The sequence below is a fragment of the Ictalurus punctatus genome, chromosome 23, assembly GCF_001660625.3.
Source record: "Ictalurus punctatus breed USDA103 chromosome 23, Coco_2.0, whole genome shotgun sequence".
NCBI classification, from domain to species: domain Eukaryota; kingdom Metazoa; phylum Chordata; class Actinopteri; order Siluriformes; family Ictaluridae; genus Ictalurus; species Ictalurus punctatus.
The window spans coordinates 16,136,986-16,164,204 of NC_030438.2; the positions used below are offsets into that span (position 1 = coordinate 16,136,986).

Here is a 27,219-nt window from a genome sequence, read left to right on the forward strand (position 1 = left end):
GTATTTACTACATAGTGCACTATTATAGGTGTTTTGCCGTTTTTATCCATGCCGGAAAACACAGTGAAATCCCAGCATGCACTTTGGGTTAGTTGCCAAATGGACTGTGCAACAGGCTGCTGCCAATTAATGCATCCATCCATTTTCTATACCGCTATCCCAGGGAGCATGGGGCACAATATATACACACTCACATCCATTCACACTCATTATGGAGACTTTGGACATGCATGCATCTTTGGACTGGGGGAGGAAACCAGAGTACCCGGATAGAACATGCAAACTCCGCACACACAGGGCCGCAGCGGATATCGTACCCCCAGGGTGGAGTGCTTGTTCAATGTGCTCAACCTGCCAGTGAAGTTGAATAGCCCTGCTCCAGAGGCTACTACCCATAATGCACTTAAGGCATTAACTGCTTTCTGTAGGGATTAGTGAGGCATTTCGGACACAGGGAGAATCCTAGCTATCCATAACGAGTCATTTTAGTGAATCGATTCTTTTCAACCACCCACTTTAAGTGAATCAAACTGTGTGTTTGGGGCGGGTGTTTTGTTTGCTTTATGCTCGTGCAGGCGTTGGTACAGCCTCACGATATCTTTCTCACACAGGAGACCGCGATGGAATGTGAGATGTAAAAACAAAACCGTTATCGGACCTCGCGAATCGATTCGCTCTTTCGAAAGAGTCGTTCACACACAAACGGTTCGTTCTCGGACAGCGAGCAGATCAGAGCGCGAGGGCTCATGCACGAGCGCGGACGTGCTTATGAATTCGCGTGTGAGACAGTTGTGAGAAATGTATCAAAAGAAGGAAATATAATAAAGGAAGAGGCCTGAAGAACAGCGCAGAGTCACACGTAAGCTCGTCTGAATTTAATACACGCTTTTGGGTTTGACAGAAAATGTTTGTGTTGATGCTGCTGGGGTATACAGTATTGTAGATATTGTACACCGTAGTGATGCAGGAACGTGGAATGTGAAAAAAAATAAAAAATAAACATCCGGGATATTTTTTATGCATCACTGACAGCGACAATGTTTACAAGAAGCCATTTTCCACTCTTGCACGAGTCGTTTCATTTCTCACTTAGCGAATTTTCGGCGAATTTTCTCGACCGTCGGTGTTTCTTGTAAAGCCAAGCTCGCGCGCGCGTGTTGTAAACGCAGTTGTTTACCTCACTTGATAAACAACAACAACAGCAATGTCGATTAAACGCGATGGATTTTTTGCCAAGACGCGCTTATGTAACACCTCGAGCACTTGCATAGCCTGTATGCAGAAATGACTTTAATTATCATTCATGTCGTCATGCATACTCATATATTCATACAGCATATTTACATAAATTAAATAATAAAAAAAAAAACCTGGGAATGAAATGTACCATAGGTGAATGCACTCACTTTTTTTTTTTTTTTTAATTATTATTATTATTTTTTAAAGAATTCAAAAATAGTTCAAAGCAACTGTTTTTTGAAACATGATCTCATGCATTCCTTATGCAAGGCCTGGTAATAACTGCACCATTCAGTAGTCAGGCTTGGTGTAAGTATTCATTACATAATGACACATTCTGGTATAATATGCAGTTAAGAGTGAGACTGTATAGCATGACAAGGAAATGTGAAATAATATAGATAATGTTGATCCACTTAACAGGTGAAATCCGCTAGCCTCAAAATAAAAAGCACAAATCTGTGCATTTTTCAATACACATGATTTTACGCTGTGGTGGTAAATAAACAAAACAACAACAACAAAACAAAACATGAGAGTAGTTTGGAAAGCATTACGTTATTAAAATTTTTGAGGGGAAACCCAGACCCAAGGTTTATTTCTCTTATCATCTTAGGGAGTTTTTCCTCACCACTGTCTCCACCGACTTGCTCATTAGGGATAAATTCACACACTTAAACTCTGTATCGTGAGTTTATATATTTCCGTAAAGCTGCTTTGAGACAGTGTCCATTGTTAAAAGTGCTATACAAATACAATTGAATGGAATTGAATTGAATATACATATCCTTGCTTTTCTTACACAATTATTTAGGCATGTTTTGTGGATTAACACAATTGCGATTGAGTTTGGGCCAGATTTTTCAGGTCTGGATTGCAGTGCAGTGGCCTGGAAAGTCAACACAATGGTTCTTCTTTTCTTTTTATTTTCTATAACCAAATCGTGTGCCTCCTTATTTAAATGTTTTTTTGTTTTTTTTAAGTTGCGCTGTGTGTGCCAGTGGCCTAAATACAGTCAAACTTTCTTTTGTATAGTTGCACATTTTGTGTATTTTGACCAAATTTTTTTGGCTTAGTTTAGCCAAGTCCCGCCTTCTTACTGAATGTCCTTTATCCATTTGCGAGAGACAATACACGCTTTTACTGATTCTCACACGGCAGCTACTGCATCTTTACACACTGCTCCGGCAAACGTAGGTGGCTGGAGTCAAGTGCCAACTTATCCTGTATACATGCTAACAGGCGCCCATGACTGACTTTCATCACTCTGATTGACAGGGATGAAATGAAGGCCATTTTCACCACACAGACTGTAAGCACTGTTACACTCCCACAGACTCCCAGGCATGGGCAGGCATCATTGGATTTTAAACTGCTGATGGTAGAATAAAACCTTAGACGGCTGCGCCACTTTGGAGCCCTGTATTTTCGATGCTTAAAACATGTATGGAGGTAGAACAGTCATGCACAACATATATCCATATATCCATATTTATTTAGCCACAGTTCCAGTCACAGTCTGACTGTTTATATAATAACACGTTCAGGTTCACAACAGGTTCCGGAAGTTCGAAACCCGTACTGGTCCACAGGGACGCCGGGACAGTCCAAAGTTTTTGCTCCTAACAGCTGGGAGCTGAGAGAGAAAAATGTTTGGATCATCCTTGGGGTCTCTGTTTCCCAAAACAACAGCAGGAGCTGTTCTCAACAACAGAAATTGAGTGACTCCTTAAATAAATGACAACTCCTACCACAGCTCTGGTGCATTCTTAAATCTGATTGATTCTCAAGTCTGATTCTCAGCTCGCAGGTTTAGAACAAACACATTATCATTTAATAATCATTGAAGTGAGACCTTTTAGCTGTACTCATGTTCAACACACGTGAACCGAAGAGGGCTTTGAACGAATGCGTGTTGTGATGACGTCACATGACGCGCCTCGGCCCAAATCTGTGGAAAATCTGCGGTAATTTTGAAAAATTGCGAGCGCCTCCTGATATTTTGGAGTTGGCTTGATTTTGTGTTAGTTTCTACAATCGCAAAATCCTGGTGGGACTGAAGGAAGTTTTCTGTGAGGAGATGATTACTTAACATTTTTCAATGGAGGATCCAGTGTGTAACCATGTAGTACTTTGTAACAGTCTGTAACTTCAAGTTTCACGCTTTCCACCACAGCCGAATCTGCAGGACAGAGAGCTTTGTGCTTTCTCCATAAAATTACAAGCATTTTTTTTGGAGAGACAGAGAGAGAGGGAGGGAGAGAGAGACAGAGAGAGAGGGAGGGAGAGAGAGAGAGAGAGAGAGAGAAGGAGGGAGAGAGGCTGGTGAGGGAAAGAACGTTATAGCTGCTATAACATAAGTGCTAACAGGAACTAACTTGTTTCACGGATGTTCCGCAACATTAAATGTAACACTAAATGTACAGCAAGTGCAATATGTCTGTTGTATGACAGGAATAAATCGCTCCAGGATAATGTAAAATAAACTTTTGGGGTAGTAACAGTAATTCTGTCCATAAAAGCCACTTCTCATTGTTACATATTACATACAGGGAAGCACGGTTGCTTACAGGTTAGCACGTTTGTGTCGTGCCTCCAGGGTCGGGGTTTCGACTCCCACCTCTGCCCAGTGTGCACGGAGCTTGCATGTTCTCCCCGTGCTTCGGGGGGTTTCCTCCGGGTACTCCGGTTTCCTCCCCCCGCCCAAAGACATGTATTGTAGGCTGATTGGCGTGTCTAAATTGTCCACAGTGTGTGAATGTCAATGTGTGTGCGGTTGTGCCCTGTGATGGGTTGACACCCTGATAGGCTCCAGGCTCTCTGCGAACCTGTGTAGGATAAGCGGTCCAGAAAATGGATGATTGATGAATGGATATTACATACATTAAGGGCGCGTTGATCACGAGAAATCTGTAAATCAGCAGTGAAGTATGCTACTGAGAGGAAGGTTGTGGGTTTTAATTTATTTCCAACCCTGGGCCACTTTCGGGATCTTGCAGGAGGAAAAAAAAAAACCCCAACTGCTCTGGCATGTCTTGGACATAATTCTACCTCCTTTGTAAGTTCCTTAGAATGTTTGCAAAGTGAATACACCAACCAGTAAATCAAGTCCCAGCACGATCATGGTGTTATGTGTACGTTAGGGGAGTTGGATATGCAGTAAGTATCTCCAGAGTTCATGTACTAGTATCAGGGTAACATTAAAGACTGTTTGGTATTTACCTTGTTCTACCAGTATACTTATAAAGCATGGAATAAATGCATAGTTGTACTTTTATAATACATTTCTTAAATGCAGTAACATGCAGCTAAATTGGGAAGTGCAAAGAGCAGAGGATGTGTCTTTATTCATACCCTGAGTGTGTGGAGTCATACTTACCTCGGCTGATTAATGGCTCTCATTGTGGCCTGCACTTTCTCACGAGAGCGAGAGAGAGAGAGAGAGAGATGACTATGTACAGCCTGTGACTTTTCTGAACCAATGCCAAACCCGTCTCTGTAGCATGTCACCTGTGCACAAATTCAACAAGATGGAGTTCATATGGCTCATATGCTTTTAAAGAGGATACATTCATTGTGAAGAACAATATGTAAGGCATAAAATGTGCTTTTATAGAAAAATAATCAACGACAGACAACGCAAAGTGGATTTTCTCTTAACAACCCATAGTTGATTATTTTCCTGCAACAGCGTGTCATGAAGTGTTTTATTCCTCTTATACCACAGCTACATGGGTCAAGTTTGGTCTATGCTGGGATGATGCAATGGTCTGATTTGTGTGTGTGTGTGTGTGTTTGGTTGGGTTGTGGGGGCATCTCTCTCTGTGGTCACTTGGCGTGGCATCATTCTATCACAGATGCCAGGATGAGACACTGCACCTACGCCTACCTCTCTTCCTGTTTACCTCTTACATCAGCAGCTTAGCTCCACCCCCGCTGCTCAGAGCTCGGCTCGCGATTAGAGAACCGATTCTCGACGGTCGCTTGGGCGGCGAGTCTCGCTGCTTCCACTGCTGCTATAAATAGTCGATGTTTTAAATAGGACAATTTATTGTGTAAGCATTCATCTGTGCAGAGCATCTCCAGAAGGCAAATGCATGTAAGCATGCGCCGATCACCGTGCAGATTCCCGACATTCTCCTCAGATCCGCTCTCTCTCATTCCTTATCCCTCTCTCTTTTCTGTGTCGAGAATGAAGCAGCTGTCACATTCATTTTGGGGGAAATCATATTCCATAGCTATAGATACTGCTACTGTAAAGAGTCACAAAACCTTTTAAGGCACACCAGTGGTCCTTAAAAAAAACCTAACGTAAAGTCCCGTAAATGCAGTCAAAATGTTTGGTATCCAAAATGTCCTTCTTTAGTTTTGCACTACTAATGTAGCTAACAGGTAATGGAACCTCTTTCATAAATATATGCATCAGATCACATCCGTATCTTTTTTTTTTTAATTTTCTGTATAAAAATGCTGCAAATTGTAATAATTACAACACAAAAACCTGCCATTTTAACAGGGGTGTGTAGACTTTTTTATATCCACTGTATATGGTGGAGTTTCTATGAGGAGGTATTTATTGATCATTTCTGGAAGGAGTCTCCAGTGTCAGCGCTTAGTAACAGTAACAGAGTTGAAGCTATAACTAAGTGGAAAAGGCTCCAGGATGGAGGACTTTGCGGGTCCTAGATAGAAAGAGAGAAGCCGGTGAAGGAACTTGCTTGTTTTGTGGATATTCCACAACATTAAATGGATAAAAACTAAAGTGTTAATCTTTAATGAACAAAAAAGAAATTGGAACAGTTGACAAATTGCTGTGGTGAGAAGATTTCTGGCTGAATTATTTCTTTAGAAATGCTCAGGATTGTTAAATGAAGTGCGTTATTTGTGACTTCTGCCCTTTCGTCACCTGTGACAGTTGGTGATGTCGCTATCTGTTCGTGTGTGTGTGTGTGTGTGTGTGTGTGAGTGTGTGTGTGTGCGTGTGTGTGTTAATTGTACAATGGACCCACAGTGTATCTCTGGCTGAATGCTAGTTTTGTTAGCTACTAATAAAGGTTTGTTTCTTGCTACAATGAGCCGTAATGCACCAAGCCCTTCAATAGGGACGTCTTCAAGTGGGCCTCGAGGGTCCCCTTGTGCATTGATTGGACTTATGGAGCTCACTTCTAGTCCATCGAGCTGTGTGTTGGTGTGACGAATGCAGATTTGAGCTTGTGGGGCAGCGGTGCCAGTCTGCAGGAGCACGAGGAGTCCGAGCGAACATTACGTGAGTGAGATGAGATTATGCGGACGTGCAGGTTGGAGATCCTCATAGCTAAACTGCAGTTTGTGAAGTTGTAGCTAGCTTGCTCCAATGCTACAGTGCTGAAACAGCAGAGAATATCTTTGTTTCTTGTTTTTCCCATGGCAGTGCGGCGTCTCTGAGGTTGTGCACGTTGCGATGTCGGGTGCTATGGGAGCCGCTGTGAGGTGAGCGACGTCTTGCTTAAGTGGCTGCGATTGGAGAAAACAGAACATGATTCAGTGCTAGTCGTGGTCTCTTCTTTCCTTCCTTCCTTCCTTTGTAAGCTTGTGCCAGGTGATTTGACACTTTTATGACAATAACGCTAACAGCAATAAAGTCTGACAGTTGTTTGTTTCTGGCTGAATAGTCTTATCGTATAGTCTACTAGCTGAATAGTCTACTGTTTGTTGTTAAATTTATCGGGGGTGTTAATAGTTATACACACTTTCAGAAAAAAAACGGTTTTGAAGACCTAGAGTTTCTTACTGTTTTACTAGTGCCATAGACAAAACAAATGCCAATGGAAAATAAACGAGTTAGGAACAAAACACTTGGGGGTGTGCTGTTATAGGGAAATAATCGACGTGATGTGGCCCGTACGTGGAGTTACTGTTACCACACGAAAGTTGATGACTTTCCAATGACAGCATGCAGAAGTGCTCTTAAACCAGAAGTGCTCAAGATCTTTTCCAAGGCTGCTTCCAATAAAACAAGAGTTTGCAAGCAGTTTCTCAATTCACGTAGACCTCTTCTGCACAATAACCTTCCTATTTCTGCGAATTTAATTTAAGCCCAATGCTTGGAGTTTGATCAAAAGCTAAATACATGGTGTACGATGTTAGCCTGGTGTCTAAATGCTTCCGGATTTTGCTTTAAACTGTTCAGAAGTGACTCAAGAAATGAAAATACCAAACATTCTAAGCAGTTCAAACAAAGGCGATGTGGTTGCATGACCTCTGTGACGTTGGCACCCTATCTAAAGAAAAAAAATGAATGCAGTAAATAATAATAATAATTATAATAATTGGTGCACGGTGGCTTAGTGGTTAGCACGTTTGCTTCACACCTCCAGGGTCGGGGGTTCGATTCCCACCGTGACCCTGTGTGTGTGGAGTTTGCATGTTCTCCCCGTGCTGTGGGGGTTTCCTCCGGGTACTCCGGTTTCCTCCCCCAGTCCAAAGACATGCATGGTAGGCAGATTGGCATGTCCAAAGTGTCCGTAGTGTATGAATGGGTGTGTGAGTGTGATTGTGCCCTGCGATGGATTGGCACCCTGTCCAGGGTGTACCCTGCCTTGTGCCCGATGCTCCCTGGGATTGGCTCCAGGTTTCCCTGTGACCCTGAGAAGGATAAGCGGTATAGAAGATGGATGAATGGATAATAATAATAATAATAATAATAATATTTTAAACAGTAGGGTTCCAGCTCCTGCAGTGTTTGGACCTCTAATTATGTCACTTGTTTGTGCCGATTTTGTTGTAAAATTACTTTTTGTGCTGGTTAGGTTTTTGAAATAATAGTCGAGAGAGATGTCACAGTGCATTAAAATTTATTTAACTAAAATCCTGGGCGAAAATTAGTACATGCCTGTTTAAATTTTTTTTTTTTTAAATATACATTACATTTAAATGTCACTTCATTCACACTGACATATAAAGTTGTAAAATCTAAACTATGACCAACACTGTTTTTTTTTTTTTACACCACAAGTATATATATATATATATATATAATATATATATCTCCCCTTAGATATTTATTGGTACCAACGTTCTAATGAACAAATGCCGACCTCAACCTGTAACCTTAACTATATCTACCAATATGAATTTGTGTGAATTGTGAAGTCCAGTGAAGAGCAGATAGTGGTGCTGTACAGACTGAATGCTGTGGTGTGGTTTCGCTTTGTTCTGAGGCTGATTTTCTTACCTTAGAACGCGCTGATTTGTTTGTGGCCGATTTTCATACAGTACGAGGCGCCGATTTGTTTGTGGTTGGTTTTTATTCATGTCATTGGTCGTGTTCGACTGAAACTTTCCAATGTCCCAAATAACGTTTAGTCGTGAACAGGCACAGCTAATCTGGACCATTTTCCTTGAAATGCAATTAGAGGTTGATTTTTATTTTGTAAAAAATCTATGAGTGAAGTTGTAAAATCTATGCGTTTTATTCTAGATCGTTCTATACTGGAAGCCGTGGCATGTGCAGCACTGAGTGCTCGTCATAAATCGACCCGGCGTGTCTTTGCGGTTTTAGTGAATGTGAAAGTGAAAATCTGTCTGTCACGACCGTACTTTGTTCTTTGAGCTGGCACAGTCTGAACACAGGATCTTTGCTATTGCAGCTGCACGGGGAAAGAGAGGCAAGACACTGACCTGAGCCACACTGACAGAGAGAGGACAGAGAGTGAAAGGGGACATCCAGGACCAAGGTGAGTCTCTGTTACGGTGCTTTTGGTTTGTTTTATTGCACGTATGTGTGCATGTGAAACCTGTCCTTTTAGCATATTTATCACTAATACCACCAGTCTTAGTTTGTTTCCTCGCCATAGCATCAGTAAGCAATATTAACAATGGAGTTATAAATATCATTTGCTGTTATAGACGACTCCCTAATTCTCGTTCTAGGTCTGCTGAAGCCCACAGTGCTCTCAGTAATCAGGAGGGAAAATGTTTTACGTGGTTTGAGTGTCGCTACGCTCAGATCGCTACGCAGATTATTCCACATTATTAATAGTCTATTAATAGCGGCTCACCTCGGTGCTAGAGCATTTCGACTCTGCTGCTCATTCAGTCAGATCACAGCAGAGCCTGTCTCACATTTCAAGCCCTATCACGGTATTGTTTTTTTGTTTTTGTTTTTCCTCTCTTTGGTCATATTCGTGCCTTATGATTTGACAGTTCTTTCACGTCAGTAACATGTGATCAATAACAAATGCAAGGAGGAAAAAAAGAACCCATCCTACGTCGACGAGGCTGCTCATGGCACGAGAAGCCCAAAAATGACTAGCCTAGCAGGAGAAGCCTTCATCACGGAGATGATTCATTCTGGCTGCGTGTTGAGCTTGTTCGCGCTTCATGATTAGTGCGAGGTTGGAAAGGCCAGGTGTAATGCTGCTGCTGTCTTTTTTTTTTTTTTTGCACCAATTAGTCAATGGACGGCCAAGTGTCCGAAAGAGCGCATTTTTTACCGTCTGTGTGTGGGAAGGATGGCATCGCTCTCTCCCATCAACCACTGAAAATACAAAAGCAAAGACTATATATATTTCACACAGCACTGCAAATATCAGATCTGGATCAGAATTTAGACAAATAAATCTGATTTGCATCACTGAAAGTGAGCCTAAATGTTAATGAACTAGTATATTCTAAAATTGCGGTAGGGGTAACTCAGTGGTTAAGGTTATGTGTTCAAATCTCAGCAACACTAAGTTGCCACTACTGGGCCCTTTAGCTTAGCCCTTAACCCTCAACTGCTCAGATGTATAAATGAGATGAATGTAAGTCACTCTGGATAAGCCAAATGCCATAAATGAGTCAATACTCTTGAGGAAGGTGTTCGTCTTTCTGCTCATTTATATAGAAAAGGGCGGTTAGTGCTCTCCTCCCAGCGTGTTTAGCCACCCTATGATGCTATATGAGCAATAGTTAGCCTTTGCTTTGTCGGGAGTGGTTGCTGTTTTGCGACAGGAGACTCGAGTACCATTTTAGAACTGGATACATCTAAATACGCGTTTCTGAAGGCAAGGTTGTGAAGTAAAACCATACAAGGATGCAGGAAGTGGCAGTCTGTTGCATGATTGCTATCACAATGGTGGTTGGTCTGCTGGTCTGTTGATAATTCACTGCCACTGTTGGGCTCCTGAGCTAGCCCCTTAACCCTCTACTGAAGGGGTGGCATATCACATCAGACCCTGTGCTCTGAGCCCAGCTCTGAAGACTTTCTTTTCTTCTTTCCTTTCAGCACCATGGAAGAGTTTAAAGTCCAGAGCGCTAAACACCCCACGCCAAACAGCACGCCTCTACGCGTTCCTAGCGAGCACTCCAGGGAGCGAGCCAAGCGTCTCTCCACTGAGTCAAACGGGACGAACGAAGGAGCAGCCGGTGCCAAAACGCCTGTAGAGCTCACACCACTAGAAGAGGCTTTCAAACGCTTCGCCATCCACGGAGACACCCGCGCCACCGGCAAGGATATGCACGGCAAGAACTGGTCCAAATTGTGTAAGGACTGCGGCATCATAGACAGCAAAACCATCACCCTCACAGACGTGGACATCGTCTTCTCAAAAGTCAAGTAAGCTTGTCATCTCACTAGATAAGATCTGCTTGTTAAACCAGGCACATCCTGTTAGTAACAACATTATTATGCCTTCTCGGAAAAGGAAAAGGAAATTTGTTTAAAATATGTTCTTTTTTCTGGGGGGGGTTGACACATGGTGGCTTAGTGGTTAGCACCTCAAGGGTTGGGGGTCTGATTTCCGCCTCCGCCCTGTGTGCGTGGTGCTTGCATGTTCTTCCCATGCTTCGGGTACTCTTCTTACTATAAAAGAACCCACATGTAGTTTATATGCGTTTTTTTTTTTTTGTCTGGAGAGGATTTATGGTCTGCTTAAACAGGAGATGCAATCAGTTTGTTGCTCTCCGTGTCACAGACCAGAACGCAGCCTCATGGGAGTTCTTCATCCTGAAACATAATTCTTCTCAACATCGAAACTGTTAGCGAACGCATCTCCTGAACATCCACAATCTGCGCAAACACCACGAGTGTATATCTGATCACCTGGAAACCTTTAGCACAGCGTTATTTAATGAGATATGCTGATGTTTTATCCCTTCCTGCTTGGGGCTGCGCTGTTTAGATGTCTGAGCAGATCCCGCAGGAGCACACTGTGTAGCGTTTTGTTTAAAACAGGACAAGAGTGGTGGAAGAGTGCTGGGCTAAAGATGGTGTTTTGAGACTAATCTACTGAAGCACTGAGTGCACGCTGTGCATGTTTAGGCACCCTCAGTGTCAGAGGAGCGATCGAACATCAAGTTCATTAGGGTGCAACATTAAGGCAACAACATATTTAAGCACGCTGTTAGTGATAACTTGGAGGTACGGTATATGGGCTGACACCTGGAGTCTCCGCGATACGTCTTTACATTATTAAAGCGTCGTGAAACACTAAACGACATTTGACATCTGAGATTTTAACCGAGGTGTTCGTGTCGCACGTCGTAAAACACAATCTTAGCATCCGTTAATTTTAATTGTAGGAGAAAGCCGGTTCATTTTGAGCTTTTTTCCGCTATCTTCGTCTTCCGGATTGAAAATCTCGTCCCATCACATGTCACAGGCAGTAACGTAGCAATGCACTGTAGTACTTCAATGACGCATCGGTGTCTCATAATTATTCATGAGCCTGCGTGTTCTTATCCTATGAGAAGACGCTGGCTCTTAATTATTCATGACGTGGTTCTTTGCTACAGATGTAGTAGATGAGAGAGGCGTTCAGATGGGTCGCAAGTGTTCGTCTCAGTGGTGTAAGAGTTCCAGGGTGTTTTTTCGGGAGAGCTATGAGAATTGGAGAAAGGTGGACTTCGTACTTGCTCATGAAAGCAGTTTGCGTCTAAACAGTGATGCAGTACTCAGTCCCGAGGACTTTTCCATCCATTCAAATGAGATATGCGTCTAATTTTTAACCATGACAGTTAATGCAACGAGCATTTGTGTTGCTCGAGCAAGCTCGAGCCTATTAGCTAGCTACCATTCCGACACTTGTTTCATCCACGCTGCCTCCGGTTTTGTTATGTTTTCCTCCATGGTTACGCTAGGGGCTAATGGTTCAAATAGACAGGGCAGAAGACCTGCACTGCTATCCATCGTGTCTCCATTTAGCCCTGGGGATTCAGGAGAAGTCCTCAGCCTCATCTGTAAACTTTTTTTCACTATCCATCTTTATTGTGAGTGTTCTGAAGGCTCACCCCCCTCTTCCTCCCCTGCCTTTCCCTGCCATGCCCACTCCCCCTCCCCTTCTTCGCACAGCCAGCCACGCCCATTTAAGCTGCATTTTTTAAACACATTGAGAGGTAGATTTGATCTGAAAGAGGGAGGTTTCATGACCCTTTAATGGGAGGGGGAAAAAAACAAACAAGACTCTTCCACCAGTGTATTCTGAATATTATTACTGTATCAGATGATCCCCATAAAATCTTGGCAGAATTCTGTAACAGACCGTGCGATAACGTGTTCTCCGAAAGGGGTTCGCATAAACAGAAACGTTCTTTAGTGAGCTTGAGGTAATAAGGATATATTTTTTTTGGTTCATTTAGTTTACTTTTCTCCATTGCCACTACCGTATCACGGCTGTCCTACGAGTTTTGCGTCATACTACGCCGTCGTCCGAATTGTAATGCAAATGAAAATGCTCATACACGTACACAAGCTTAAATGGTATTTAAATTTGCAAGTCGACAGGTACTATTAGTATTCCGTTTATAGAGCTAGTGAGAAAAAGTTTCTGTGAGGAACTACTCAAAGGAACGCGGCCTTCACTTTAAGCGCTCGGAACAAAGTTTCTCAAAAGCACCATCACAGGTGTTCATAATGTTCTTCACACTGCAAGGCTTTTAGGAACTTAGCTCCTAGGTGATCTTGTGAACAGCTTACATCCACATGAGCCTCTCTCTCTCACACACACTCATCCTGAAGAGCTGAATTTCCTATCTGACATTAGGCAGCATGCAGCAGGCAGAGAGGAATGGAGCGCTGAAGGATCGGCCAAACAAAACCGCCCGCTTGCCCGAGAGCTCAAATTAATAATAAACCAAAAAGGGGGCGTGTTTACCCGAGCTTGTTGCTGTTACAGCCGGGTTACTCAGGGAGACACGGCGCTTTATGGACTGTTGTTTAAGTGATTCGTCACCACAGCGATGGCTGTTTGTGTGTGCGTTACTATGCGTTTTTTACGCTGACGTTTAAGAAGCAAATGCACTGTAGGAAGACCAGGAAGAATGAGGAAGGGAATCAGGCATCACTAAATGCTAATAAAGATTTTTAGATAGATGGTGAGTTATTCCAGCTGGAAATGATGTTCAGATTGGAGTACTGTATTTAAGATTTTATCTGCTCATGCAGACTATTTCCAAAAGAACAGAGGATTCTCATCCGGTAGTGTGGAACAGGGAAGTTCTCCGACTCAGCGTGTTTGTGTTATCACACATGGTTGTGTTTATTATAGAGTCCATTCTCCTTGGAGACACAGTTCACAGAGACACGGATTACTGAAACTGAGAAATACAAACCTAGTTCCTCTGCATGGCCTCTGTGTCTGTCAGCCCCAGTGACGGAGGTGTGGCCTCTGTGTCTGTCAGCCCTAGTGAAGGAGGTGTGGCCTCTGTGTCTGTCAGCCCCAGTGAAGGAGGTGTGGCCTCTGTGTCTGTCAGCCCCAGTGAAGGAGGTGTGGCCTCTGTGTCTGTCAGCCCTAGTGAAGGAGGTGTGGCCTCTGTGTCTGTCAGCCCCAGTGAAGGAGGTGTGGCCTCTGTGTCTGTCAGCCCCAGTGAAGGAGGTGTGGCCTCTGTGTCTGTCAGCCCTAGTGAAGGAGGTGTGGCCTCTGTGTCTGTCTGTCAGCCCCAGTGAAGGAGGTGTGGCCTCTGTGTCTGTCAGCCCCAGTGAAGGAGGTGTGGCCTCTGTGCCTGTCAGCCCCAGTGAAGGAGGTGTGGCCTCTGTGTCTGTCAGCCCCAGTGAAGGAGGTGTGGCCTCTGTGTCTGTCAGCCCCAGTGAAGGAGGTGTGGCCTCTGTGTCTGTCAGCCCCAGTGAAGGAGGTGTGGCCTCTGTGTCTGTCAGCCCCAGTGAAGGAGGTGTGGCCTCGGTCAGTCCCAGTGAAGGAGGTGTGGCCTCTGTGTCTGTGTCTGTCAGCCCCAGTGAAGGAGGTGTGGCCTCTGTGTCTGTCTGTCAGCCCCAGTGAAGGAGGTGTGGCCTCTGTGTCTGTCAGCCCCAGTGAAGGAGGTGTGGCCTCTGTGTCTGTCAGCCCCAGTGAAGGAGGTGTGGCCTCTGTGTCTGTCAGCCCTAGTGAAGGAGGTGTGGCCTCTGTGTCTGTCAGCCCCAGTGAAGGAGGTGTGGCCTCTGTGTCTGTCAGCCCCAGTGAAGGAGGTGTGGCCTCTGTGTCTGTGTCTGTCAGCCCCAGTGAAGGAGGTGTGGCCTCTGTGTCTGTCTGTCAGCCCCAGTGAAGGAGGTGTGGCCTCTGTGTCTGTCAGCCCCAGTGAAGGAGGTGTGGCCTCTGTGCCTGTCAGCCCCAGTGAAGGAGGTGTGGCCTCTGTGTCTGTCAGCCCCAGTGAAGGAGGTGTGGCCTCTGTGTCTGTCAGCCCCAGTGAAGGAGGTGTGGCCTCTGTGTCTGTCAGCCCCAGTGAAGGAGGTGTGGCCTCTGTGTCTGTCAGCCCCAGTGAAGGAGGTGTGGCCTCGGTCAGTCCCAGTGAAGGAGGTGTGGCCTCTGTGTCTGTGTCTGTCAGCCCCAGTGAAGGAGGTGTGGCCTCTGTGTCTGTCTGTCAGCCCCAGTGAAGGAGGTGTGGCCTCTGTGTCTGTCAGCCCCAGTGAAGGAGGTGTGGCCTCTGTGTCTGTCAGCCCCAGTGAAGGAGGTGTGGCCTCTGTGTCTGTCAGCCCCAGTGAAGGAGGTGTGGCCTCTGTGTCGGTCAGTCCCAGTGAAGGAGGTGTGGCCTCTGTGTCTGTCAGCCCCAGTGAAGGAGGTGTGGCCTCTATGTCTGTCAGCCCCAGTGAAGGAGGAGTGGCCTCTGTGTCGGTCAGTCCCAGTGAAGGAGGAGTGGCCTCTGTGTCTGTCAGCCCCAGTGAAGGAGGTGTGGCCTCTGTGTCGGTCAGTCCCAGTGAAGGAGGTGTGGCCTCTGTGTCGGTCAGTCCCAGTGAAAGAGGAGTGGCCTCTGTGTCGGTCAGTCCCAGTGAAGGAGGAGTGGCCTCTGTGTCCGTCCCAATGAAGGAGGAGTGGCCTCTGTGTCTGTCAGTCTCAGTGAAAGAGGTGTGGCCTCTATGCTCGTCAGTCTTGTCAGCATTTTATCATCACAGCTCTAAATGGTATCATGTGGAATTGTTGGCTGGTTTAAATGTGTTCCCTCTACACTGGACCACTATTTTTTATGACCAAGGTGTTATCCTCCTTTAAGCTACTGGTACAGGGATTAAAGGGAAAAAAGTCAGTAGTCTGACTGAGATGTTTACTGTTTGAGAAGTTAAAGGACCCACGTGAACAGCTGTTGTTCTTGTACATATTAATACTATAACACTAATACAAATAATATATTATGATGAATGAATACAGGCTTTATAAGCACAGTGGGAGATTTTCCCTGAATTGTTAAAATAAAAAAAAGGACACTTTACCCCAAATTTTGCAACAATATTGCTCTTAAAATGAGCTAAATCAAAGCTGTTTTAAAAAAAGCTAGCAAATCAGTATGATGGAAATCCAAAGGAATAAAAGCTAACTTAAATGCATGTGCTCGTATTTCTGTCTTGTGCATCTGTGTGTATGAACACAGTCAATTTTGTTACTCTATATTTTCCACAACATTTTGCAGGAACAAGTCCGCCCGCACCATCACGTACAGCCAGTTCAAGGAGGCTCTTTCTGAGTTGGCCAGGAAGCGCTTCAAAGATAAAACCAGCGAGGAAGCAGCGGAGGAGGTCTTCAAGATGATCGAAGGGAAGTCGCCAATTATATCTGGAGTTACGGTAATCACAGCCACATAACAGAACAGAGTTATCATTAGAAACTCAAAACAAAATTGTACAACCATCTGAAATATCGTGTGTGTGTGTGTGTGTGTGTGTGTGTGCAGCTCATCGTTATGGTTTTGAAACATTTGTATTCACACTTTTAGTGATAAGGAAAGTATAAACTATCAAAACAAAGGAACTGCTTTAAAGGGATGGCCATATAACTAACTGTATATGTTTAGCAAGGTACAGAAAGAACACAAAACACTGAATTTAACCAGGAAGCAAGTCGATAATCACAAAATCGTAACTATGTGATATGATTATGATGATTAATCTATTTTTCTTTGGCTGCTCAGAGAGCTGTGGCATCGCCCACCGTGTCCCGTCTGACCGACACCACCAAGTTCACAGGTTCTCATAAGGAGCGTTTCGACCAGACAGGCCGCGGGAAAGGCAAAGCGGGCCGCGTTGACATGGTCGACACGTCCGGCTACGTCTCTGGCTACAAACATGCAGGCTCGTACGAAAAGAAAGTCCAGGGCAAACCACAACAAAAACCCGTGTGAAATCTCTCACTAAACCACCCCCAAAACCCCATTCCATCAACAGACAAGGCGAGGGGAGGGGAAAGTAAAGCACAACAGGATCATATTTGCTATTTCTGTTTGTTTATAAGCATCTTTTTTTTTTTTTTTTCTGTGAAAGAGATTTCCGTTTCCTGCTCTGTTGGAGAACTGGAACAATGTTTACATCGACAGACAAGAGATGCAGCCGGCTGGTACATTCCTCATCAAGAATGAAGATTATCATCATACTCTGAAATTGCAGAAGGGCAGAACAGAGTGGAGAACACAAAAATATTAAGGAGTTGTGAACGATGACGTGAAGACGAACAAAGAAAACACTAAACCGATGGAAGACGTTTGACAGAATGTCTACGATAGCACATACGAGGTCTAGTCAAAAAGTTCTGAGTCTTATCTGTCACAGATAGCAGTATGGAGGCAGCGAACTGCTCTGTCTGGAAGGTCTTCCAGGAACGAGCCATTGGTCAGAAATGGTCAGAAAAAAATGGAGCAACATGTATACATGAGATTTTCTGTGAAAATGAAGCTTAGTGCAGGGAGATATAGTTTAGAGAAGCCATTCTTTAAGGCTATCGTCATGGTTACCTTCCAGCATTATACCTGGAACTGGTTCTAAACAGATCTACATTAGGCTACTCTCTCAAGGATTTTAGGTACCCATCAAATACGTACCACATGCCATTGGTTTTAATGAGATCAGTGCGTTGATACACATCAGATCAATACTATAATTATTAACAATGAAGAGAAAAGGCAGCCCGTACAGGATTTCAGAGATTTTTTGTGATTGTTGCGGCCAAAAAAATGCTCGATTTTGCTGCGGTTTATTTTTCTAAATTTGCTATGAAAATTGTGGAGTTTTTTTTTGTGTGTGCTTTTTTCTTTTAAAGCGAAAACTACTTGAATTGGTGAAATCGCAATTGCACAAAAATGTTTTGCTCGATCTTTCGCAGTGATGTTCGTTGGTAAATGAGACCTTTTAGCTGTACTCATGTTCAACGCACGTGAATCGAACCGGGCTTTGACTGAACGCGCGTTGTGACGACGTCTCACGACGCGTCTCGGCCCTGCCCTGCGGAAATGACTGATCCGCGGTAATTTCGAAAAATTGTAAGATCCTCAGAATATTGAGGAGTTTGCTCGATTTCGCGTTCATTTCTGCATTCGCAAAATCACGAAATCCTGGAGGGACTGAAAAAGGAAATTATCCATGTCTTCGCTCACATCAAGAGCTGTATGATTCAGTGCAAAAAAAAAACAACAAAAAAAAAAAAACGCCTCAACTCTGAACACAATAAGTACAACTCACCTAAAATCGATATCAGCTCATAAACATGATACATTTTTAACCATGTCCAGGGTGTACCCCACCTCGTGCCCGATGCTCCATGGGATAGGCTCCAGGTTTTCCCGTGACCCTGAATAGGATAAGCGGTAAAGAAGATGGATGGATAGATATCAATGTCTTTTATTTATTTTACTTTTTTGGTGGATACCGGAAAACTCCTTGTGTACCCAATTAGAAATGAGAATTCTCCATGTCATCTTAGGACTTTTTGATCAGACCTCATTTTCTATAAGAAGGAATTGTTGTTTCTGTGATTAGACATCATTATTTGTGACCTCTTTACTATCTGGCAATGTTTTCAATTTAGCTTTTTAGTTCTTTTACAAATGTTTAATACTGCCCTTTATACTTGTGGTTTTTATGGTGCATCTTTGCCTGTGATCAGATTAGACTTGTACAGTTTTGTTTTACATAAAAAAAAAAAAAATGTTTTTGGTATAAGCCTAGTGTACCCTATTCAGAATCCATGAGGTGATGTCTACTGATATAAGATTGTGAGTCTGTGTTTTTAAGTCTTTAAATAGTCACCGAATTTGACGGCTCGTACGCTCTGCTCGGTTGTTGCATCACCATTCGTGGTCTACATTTTCTATATATAGATATATATATATATATATAAATAAATAATATATTGTTAATGTTTCAGTCCATTATATAGGGTCGAAAATATTAATAGTGTTTATAATTGTGTTTTTATGCTAACGCTTGATGGCATAACATGATACACTGGCTGATACGCGGTTTTCTTCTCTGTTGACACCGGTCACATTAAAAAATTTTTAAAAAAAAGGCACTGAGATTAGACAGCAGGAAGTCACGAGTGGATCATATGATTGGTTTATGATAACACTGTCTTTTACAGTTTACTATCTATATTACTATGCACAACCGTCATCACTTACTGATCAGCTCAGACACGTGCTGACATTACATTTTTATATCATTACGGTTGATCTTTTATCACTGTTTATGAGCACAAGTTCAATTTAATCAGCCAGGCACAAACTTTAGCATATGGCAGCGCCACAACTAAATAAAAGTGCATGTAGTGTTCTGTACCTTTAAAACTTTTCTAAATACAAACTTTCGCTGTCATTTAATGTGACGTTTGTGATCGTCTGATGAAATTTATATTACGCTCCTCCCTCTTTTATATAGAGACTCCCGTCACGGGTCTCTTATTCTGACCGTATCCTAGGACTTCAGATGCGGCCCAAACGTGCAGCCTGGAAGCTAACGTTGGGTTGGAGAACACGATATATCATCTTGATGATTATCGTCTCATCCCAAAGCCCAGGTTTAACTAAGAGAAGGGCTTCCACGATCAAGAACTAAATAATTCAGAAATATAGACATGTATTTCAGTAATATTTGTAAAGTCTGGTTAATAATTACAATGTGTTCCGAATTAAATCGCTTAAAAAGCTTTTAAAACTTTTTTTTTTTTTTTAACTTTCATAACATGCAATTTTTCCAGTCTAATGAGCAATGTTTACAATGTTTGCATTTTAGCCAAATGACAAGAAATAACCTTGAATGGTCCCCAAGGTCATAGGATTCCCTTTTAAAATGTTCCATCATTACATACAGGTGTGGTACTCAACCTTGATAGAGACACCAGATATTGCTCTCCTGACAAAGAATATCCTGAGATATGCGACAGGGTAAATCTCTATTATTATCTCTATTTGCACTGCTGATGCAGTGATATATGGTATTTAATACCATTCTCTTTGAAAATATTGGATGAGATGCTTAGCACACGGTTTGAATGGAGCAACACAGGGCAAAAATATGCAGCAGGTTTCTCAGAAGGAAGATTACAGCATGTATAGACATATTCTTCTACAGAACATCTATTTTTCCAGTGTACTGTCACACTGTTCCTGTTAGGTCCTGCTTGGAAAGTGACTCATATTTAATTCAAAAGAGCAAGTTTGAAATATTCTTGTGTTTTAACAAATGGTTGTTGTTTTGTGTGCTTTGACGCCAAATACTGTAAACCCACCGTTTTCGAGGAACAAAAATGTGGTCTTATTTTTCATATAATTATTTTTCTATCTGTTACAGTGCCATGTTGCATGTTATGTGTTTTTAGGTAACATTCAACAGACCTTTAACTTGTCCGTGTGTTGTAGCATTGTTCTGAATTTAAAAAAATAATAAATAAATAAATAAAAATTTTAAAAGGTTTTTTTGCCTTCTCATTACGTTTGTGCACCTGATCAAATTTAAAAGCAATGCTTAAATGAGCAGTGCATAAAACTATTTGATTCCTTACCTGAAATTTTTTTTTTTTTAAATTGTATGGCATTTAAAAATAAGTGGTGTATAAAATGAGTATATGGCTTTTATACATTCACTGGTTTTCTGATAGTTTCAGCATGTCTGTTCCTAATGAATTACTTATCCCCAACTGACTTTACAATAAGAGATGATTAGTTTACTTCTGTATACTGTGTACGATGCTGCTTTAGTTTCCGTTTGGACAAATTAAGCCTTGTCCAAGAGAAACATCTGATACAGGGTCTAATTTTGGCCAAGTGTGAATGACATCATTTCATCAAATCTGCTCAAGAAGTGTGTGTGTGTGTCTGTGTGCGTGAGTGACAGAGAGAAAGGCAGGGGTTCGCATGAACTTCACGAAACAAATGAGTTAAAACCGTTCTTGCTCATACAACTAAGCCACCAATAAAGAAACTTTATTTCAACAGTTCTGTAGAAATAAAGACTAGTACACATTTTGCAGAATTTTAGAAAGGATATGGATTTTTAAAACTCGTTCTGATCTGTATGAGATAAGCATGTTTGGAGTAGCTGGCTAAACTTATCACGGTTTATGAGATCTTCTCAGCGTTGTGCGTTTGGCATTTCCCTCAGCTTATCGGAGAGGAGCTGCTGCTCCAATCTGATAAGCTGTTTCTGCAAAGACACATTCTCCTCCAAAACACTCCTCAACTCCTGATCAAGATGCTCCTGTTAAAAAAAGATTTTAAACACACACACACACACACACACACACACACACACACACCCACACACATCACTTAAGATTTACACAAAAGATATTTGTACAACAAAGCATCACACTTTTAACATAATACCCACGAAAATGAAATACTGGAGTTCTTACAATGCTTTAAATGGAGTCTGAATCATCTTCAGAATGACTCATTCTAACTGATTCGTGTGTGATTAAATGTGTGAAAATGATTCAGACCACTTGCGCAGACTTACGATGCTGCCGTGTGCTTGCTTTAGCTGCTCGGAAAGCCTCCGCATCTCCGAATGATGTTCTCTATTCCGTAGGTCTATCTGGTCGTTCAGTGTTTGGATCTTCTCTCTCAGAGCATCCATCTCGCTTTCCCCGTTCCTAACTTCCTGTTCCATCATACAGAGGATCCGCACAGCGTGCACTACACACAAGGGGAAAACAAACAGACAAACCACAAACGCCATGTAGGTGCATCATTATCTTGCCTAGTCTCTCTCGAATGGGTCCACACACTAAAGGGTGTAAAGCTTTGCACCAGTTTCACAGCAGCATGTATCTGGTGATGGTGACTGAATGGATCTGGTTGTTAACCTTTGTTTTACTAGTCATGTTTTTGTAATCTGATGCAGTGCACATTATTATTATTTTTTGCATCCAAAGTTTGACCAGTTAAACCACAGTCATCAACTCCTGGTTCATGAGCCAGTGAGAAGACAGACATCCAGCACTCCAGTAGCCAGATTTAGGACATGGTATTAGGGGAGAAAAACACTTAGTTTTTTATAAACTTTGGGCAATGAAAAAGCATTAAAGAATCATATTCCATATCTTATCAGATTAAGTCACTGGCTGTTATAAATGTACCATATATACAGTGGTGCTTGAAAGTTTGTGAACCCTTTAGAATTTTCTATGTCTGCGTAAAAATGACCTAAAACATCATTTTCACACGAGTCCTAAAAGTAGATAAAGAGAACCCAATTAAACAAATGAGAAAAAAAAATTATTATACTTGGTATTTTATTTATTGAGGAAAATGAGTGGCAAAAGTATGTGAACCTTTGCTTTCAGTATCTGGTGTGACGCCCTTATGCAGCAATAACTGCAGCTAAACATTTGCGGTAACTGTTGATCGGTCCTGCACGTCGGCTTGGAGGAGTTTTAGCCTGTTCCTCAGTACAGAACAGCTTCAACTCTGGGATGTTGGTGGGTTTCCTCACATGAACTGCTTGCTTCAGGTCCTTCCACAATATTTCTATTGGATTAAGGTCAGGACGTTGACTTGGACATTCTAAAACATTAACTTTACTCTTCTTTAACCATTATTAGGTAGAACGACTTGTGTGTTTAGGGTCGTTGTCTTGCTGCATGACCCACTTTCTCTTGCGATTCAGATCATAAACAGACGTCCTGATATTTTCCTTTAGAGTTCGCTGGTATAATTCGGAATTCATTGTTCCATCATTGATGGCAAGTCATCCTGGCCCAGATGCAGCAAATCAGGCCCAAACCATGACACTACCACCACCATGTTTCACAGATGGGATAAGGGTTTTATACCGGAATGCAGTATTTTCCTTTCTCCAAACATAACTATTCTCATTTGAAACAAAATGTTCTAATTTTGTCTCGTCCGTCCACAAAACACTTTTCCAATAACTTTCTGGCTGGTCCACGTGACTGTTAGCAAAATGCAGACGGGCAGCAATGTTCTTTTCGGAGAGCAGTGGGTTTTCTCCTTGCAGCCCTGCCATGCACACCATTGTCCTTCACTGCTCTCCTGATGGTGAACTCATGAACATTAACATTATCCAATGTGAGAGAGGTCTTTAGTTGCTTAGATTAGTTACCCAGGGTTCCTTTATGACCTTGTAAATTTTACACGTCTTGCTCTTGGAGTGATCTTTGTTGGTCGATCACTCTTGGGGAGGGGAACAATGGTCTTGAAACTCCTCAATTTGTACAATCTGTCCGACTGTGGATTGGTGGAGTCCAAACTCTTTAGAGATGGTTTTGTAATCTTTTCCAGCCTGATGAGCATCTGAGTTCCTCAGAAATCTCCTTTGTTCATGCCATGATACACTTCCACAAACAAGATCAGACTTTGATAGATCCCTGTTCCTTAAATAAACCAGGACGCTCACTCACACCTGATTGTTATCCCACTGATTGAAAACACCCGTTTTATTTTGGAATTTTACATCGAGGGTGGAAAAAATTCGGACATGATTTTTTTAACAGGGGTGTGTAGACTTTTTATATCCATTGTTTCCAACACATATTGTGTACATCATATTATCCCAGAAGAGACACACCCTCATACGCAGAAGTGCATACATGAAACATCACTGTGTGTACATTACTGCTTGAAATACGTGTATGAATGCTGCATAGAGGATTTTCACTCACTGAAAAAGTGCTTGGTACTGTGATCCTTCATCTCGCCAGACCAGTACTCATCCACCAAACTGAGAAGCAACTCCATCGGTTTCCTATACGCTCCCTGTACACAAAAGAGCATTACTTCTTAAACTAGCAGTCCCCTACTGCAATCCTGTTTGGCATTAAACTTCACATTAATTGTTTTTAAATAATATAATAACATTTCCAATAGAAATAGAAATCCAACATGGCCTGACCTTGTGCCTGAGACCACGCTTAAGCACAAGACTTGCTAAAAAGCAGTGCTCATAAATATGCTTGCTTAATGAATGCGCTCTCACCTTACAGGGTTTTCTGTCTCTCTCGGGTGCACCTGAACATCCTTCGCGTTCTCCATCATCAGAGCTTCGGTATGTTAGTCTAGGTGGGTGCAGTTTCCTTTCAGAGTAATCTTTTAACAAATAGCCTGGCTGATCATCTCCTTTAAAAGAATATTAAGAGAGAGTAATTATCATTAATTATCCAACAACTTTCCTGAATCCATCACACACATAAAACTCGTCCGGCTCATGTGAACTTGCAAAAAAAAACAAAAAAAAAAACAACATATTTAATACACTATCTTTACCACTGCCCAAATCCCAAATTCAATCCCAAACAAATACCTCGTGAAGAAGGATTTTTGTTGCTGGGATGTGGCGTGAAATAACCTTCTGCCTGTGTCCTGATGGGTGTGAGATTACGAGAAATGCATCTTTTTGCAGGTGCTTCAACAAAGGTGACTCTGGGAGCATCCTTCGATGGTTGCACTCCAACTGTGTAGCGAGTCTCTGGTGGTTGCAAAAGTATCATAAGTTAATGTTTACTTATATTTAAGAAACTGTACAACGTGGTGCATTTTGGTTTCAAACCCAAACTACGAGGAAGAGCATCATTTGAGCCGATATTTTGAGACACGACTGTTTAGAGCCAAACCACCGCCAAAGATCTAAATAGAGTGTTCTGACAGAAGAAGAGAAATAGCGCCCTCTTGTGGACAAACAGACTTTTAAACAGGGTATGAATTACACTCACCAGTTTTATGACATTTCCTAAGTTTGGATTGAAATTCCTAAATAGACGAATGAACAATAATCACTTTAATGACTCAGAAATTATTACACACCAAATATTGTCACACAATTAAAACAAGATGCACCTGTTTCTGTGACGACAGCAATCCTGAATCATAACCACTAAGTAGCTTTAGAAGTTCAGAGGGATTTTCTGAAGAGAAAAAAAAGTGGAAAACCACAACAAAATAATATTCAATATTTAATATTTTTCCCTTGTAAATGTGAAATATTTACACTGAAGTCACTTAGGCAACCTTGTAAATGAGTAGACTCTGGTTTGTTGTTCTCTTCCGTGTGAGCGTCTTGTGTCAGTATGTTCCGGCTCCTGTCAAAGTCGTGATTTAGTACCGTTTCCTCGTTGCCTTCCCGGAGCATGAGCTTCGACATCATCATCTTGTTCACCGAGGCAATCCTAGGATTGCTGCTCCTGTGAAAAAGAAGAAGAAAAAAAAAAAACATTCAATCATAAAACAATGTCATCATTTATATGGTTTTACTATTTCTGCTCCTTTGTTGCTGAGAATAATTTGGTATTGGAAATAAGGGTGTCTATCTGTTTCTGAGACAATACAACAATACACAATATACATGTATAAAACGGTTAACCAGTGGACCCAGACAATACCATTTGGAGCTGTTTCAGTGTGATACAATGCAACAAAAAATGTTTCGGTATCATGCAAAAAGTTTCATTTTAGTCAGTGGCCACAACTTCTTTACTGTTCTTAAAAAGCAAAGAGGCCACATCTCCTCCTGATGGAGTGACACAGAGGCCATGTATATGTCTCAACTAGCTCCCTGGTTCAGTAGTCAGGGCACTGATCAGGGAGTCAGCCATTTTAAGGGCCGTCTCAATTGCAAAATCCTTCCAGTATACGAGAATGTTTAATAAAAGGTCTAATAATTCATATAATTGACTATTATTAATGTCTTAATAATGCAAGATTCATCTGAAAATAAACAAACGACATACCATACAGTTTAACGTAATTTTGCAGTTGTGAACATCATCATCATCTCACACAAATTCATTTAATTCTGAGTCCAGGGACGTGAACAGTTGAACATCTAGTAATTACGGTAATAATTGACTGCTACTGAAAGGCAAAGAGGCTACACCCCTTTTGGCTGTTACAGGCACAGAGGCCACACCTCCTTCATAATAATACACCAGTAATAAAGAGCTGCATGTTTAGAAATGGACTTTATTTGAGGAACTGTTCCTAATACACACTGTTCTGAATCTGCATGGATGAACTATTTTAATAAATCAATCTCTACACGCCTAGTAATTGAAAGTATAAAGATGTAATCACCTGTTCCTTATCTCCACTGCACAAAGTGGGGATTTCGGACTGAACTCGAGTCCCAACTCTGCAGAGAAGTGCATGAGGGCTGCTTTTCTCTCTCTGTCCCTCACAACACAGTCATCTGTCAACAAATAAACCAAGCATTCACATATATCTAAAACCAACCCTAGCGTCCAGTGTACCGAGTAACAAACATGTACCGAGTTTACGAAGCCTCGAGATTGCCTGGACTAAGTTCAGGCGGTAGTAGGGATCTTTTTTCACAACAGGGTTCAGTCTCAGATCCAGGTCTTTTAGATTTTGAAGGCTTCCTAAAGACAGGACGTCCTGAAGAGATGAGATTTTGTTGTAGTACAGATTCAAGTTCTCAAGCAACTTTAAATGCAGAATGCCCTGGAAAACAGTGCAGGAAAGGAAGGAAAATTACACACAGCACAGAATTATATTAGATAGAAATATCTGAAAATCATGATCCCTGCTGGGGGGGGGCAAATATGTTCCATGATTGGACATGCTATTATAGGAAAATAATCAACAATGGGGTGGTTACGCAACCCAACAAGGAGTTACTGAAGTGGCCCAAAGTTGATTATGTTTCAGAGAAACCAGTAAGCACTGGAGACTTTCCCGTGCTGGAAAACTTACTGTTACAAAGCACTGACACTGGAGACTCCTTCCATAAACGTTAAAGAAACATCTCCTTCAGGAAAAATAACACTAAGCAACACTATTAAACATTATAACATCATTAGGAAACTAACCTCTACAGAAACGAGGGCGTTGTGAGATAAGTCTAGACTTTTCAAGCGAACAAAGTTCTTCAGAGCAAGTTCCAAATGGCCTATTTTTCCTGTTTCATATGTTCCTGGCAGGCGCAGTGAACGCACATCCGCTGAGTGTGAAAGGGTTAAAAAAATAAATAAACAAAATAAATAATAATAATAATAATAATAATAATAATAATAAAGGAAGAAATTAGCACCACACGCTAAGCTAATAGGATAAACAAGACTTAAGTGAGTTGAAATGAGTGCTGTTCTATTCTGGTATGTCCTTGTAGAATATTTATAACACGTATTCTAAAACATACTCACCTAAACACTGGTGTTGAAGGTTTAGCTTTTCCCGTATCCACTGCTCTGTTATTGATAAACACTGCGTCGCCGCCATAGTTTCAAACTGCCGGTGAGACGCAGTGCGCATGCACATGTCTCTCAACCGCCTACTTCACCTCATAAGCGCTGTTGTTGG

General features: G+C 42.1%; 2 protein-coding genes across 4 annotated transcripts; one reads left to right on the forward strand and one right to left on the reverse strand.

Moving 5' to 3' along the window:
* Positions 1 to 602: 602 nt before the first annotated feature.
* LOC108256536 (tubulin polymerization-promoting protein) lies at positions 603 to 20,357 on the forward strand. 3 transcript variants are annotated; one of them, XM_017453502.3, is made up of 6 exons: positions 4,568 to 6,505; positions 6,650 to 6,708; positions 8,868 to 8,954; positions 10,487 to 10,816; positions 16,090 to 16,243; positions 16,588 to 20,357. In XM_017453502.3, exons 2-6 carry the CDS (start codon positions 6,680 to 6,682, stop codon positions 16,795 to 16,797), a joined length of 810 nt encoding a protein of 269 aa, XP_017308991.1. In that variant the 5' UTR covers positions 4,568 to 6,505; positions 6,650 to 6,679; the 3' UTR covers positions 16,798 to 20,357. The 3 variants fall into 3 exon arrangements, with proteins under 3 accessions (XP_017308993.1, XP_017308991.1, XP_017308995.1); XM_017453504.3 differs by lacking the exons at positions 4,568 to 6,505; positions 6,650 to 6,708 and adding an exon at positions 603 to 859; XM_017453506.3 differs by lacking the exon at positions 6,650 to 6,708 and having other exon boundaries at positions 5,759 to 6,505.
* A 494-nt stretch (positions 20,358 to 20,851) lies between these two features.
* Positions 20,852 to 27,219, reverse strand: cep72 (centrosomal protein 72). Its single transcript, XM_017452667.2, has 12 exons — positions 27,063 to 27,219; positions 26,730 to 26,860; positions 26,169 to 26,361; positions 25,975 to 26,089; positions 24,913 to 25,085; positions 24,742 to 24,809; positions 24,618 to 24,654; positions 24,209 to 24,373; positions 23,885 to 24,024; positions 23,571 to 23,664; positions 21,404 to 21,582; positions 20,852 to 21,142 (listed from the first exon to the last, which is right to left on the reverse strand). The coding sequence occupies exons 1-12, from the start codon at positions 27,175 to 27,177 to the stop codon at positions 21,017 to 21,019; spliced, it is 1,536 nt and encodes a 511-aa protein (XP_017308156.1). The 5' UTR covers positions 27,178 to 27,219; the 3' UTR covers positions 20,852 to 21,016.

Bases quoted from the DNA above. Each gene is read 5' to 3' on its own strand.
- LOC108256536 (XM_017453502.3), top strand. From the start codon at position 6,680: ATGTCGGGTGCTATGGGAGCCGCTGTGAG. The intron at 6,709-8,867 runs GTGAGCGACGTC...TTGCTATTGCAG, and splicing joins GCTATGGGAGCCGCTGTGAG to CTGCACGGGGAAAGAGAGGC. The intron at 8,955-10,486 runs GTGAGTCTCTGT...CTTTCCTTTCAG, and splicing joins AGGGGACATCCAGGACCAAG to CACCATGGAAGAGTTTAAAG.
- cep72 (XM_017452667.2), bottom strand. From the start codon at position 27,177: ATGTGCATGCGCACTGCGTCTCACCGGCAGTTTGAAACTATGGCGGCG. The intron at 24,655-24,741 runs GTGCATCTTGTT...TCGTCTATTTAG, and splicing joins TGCTGTCGTCACAGAAACAG to GAATTTCAATCCAAACTTAG. The intron at 21,583-23,570 runs GTGAGTGAAAAT...CCTTGTGTGTAG, and splicing joins CAGTACCAAGCACTTTTTCA to TGCACGCTGTGCGGATCCTC.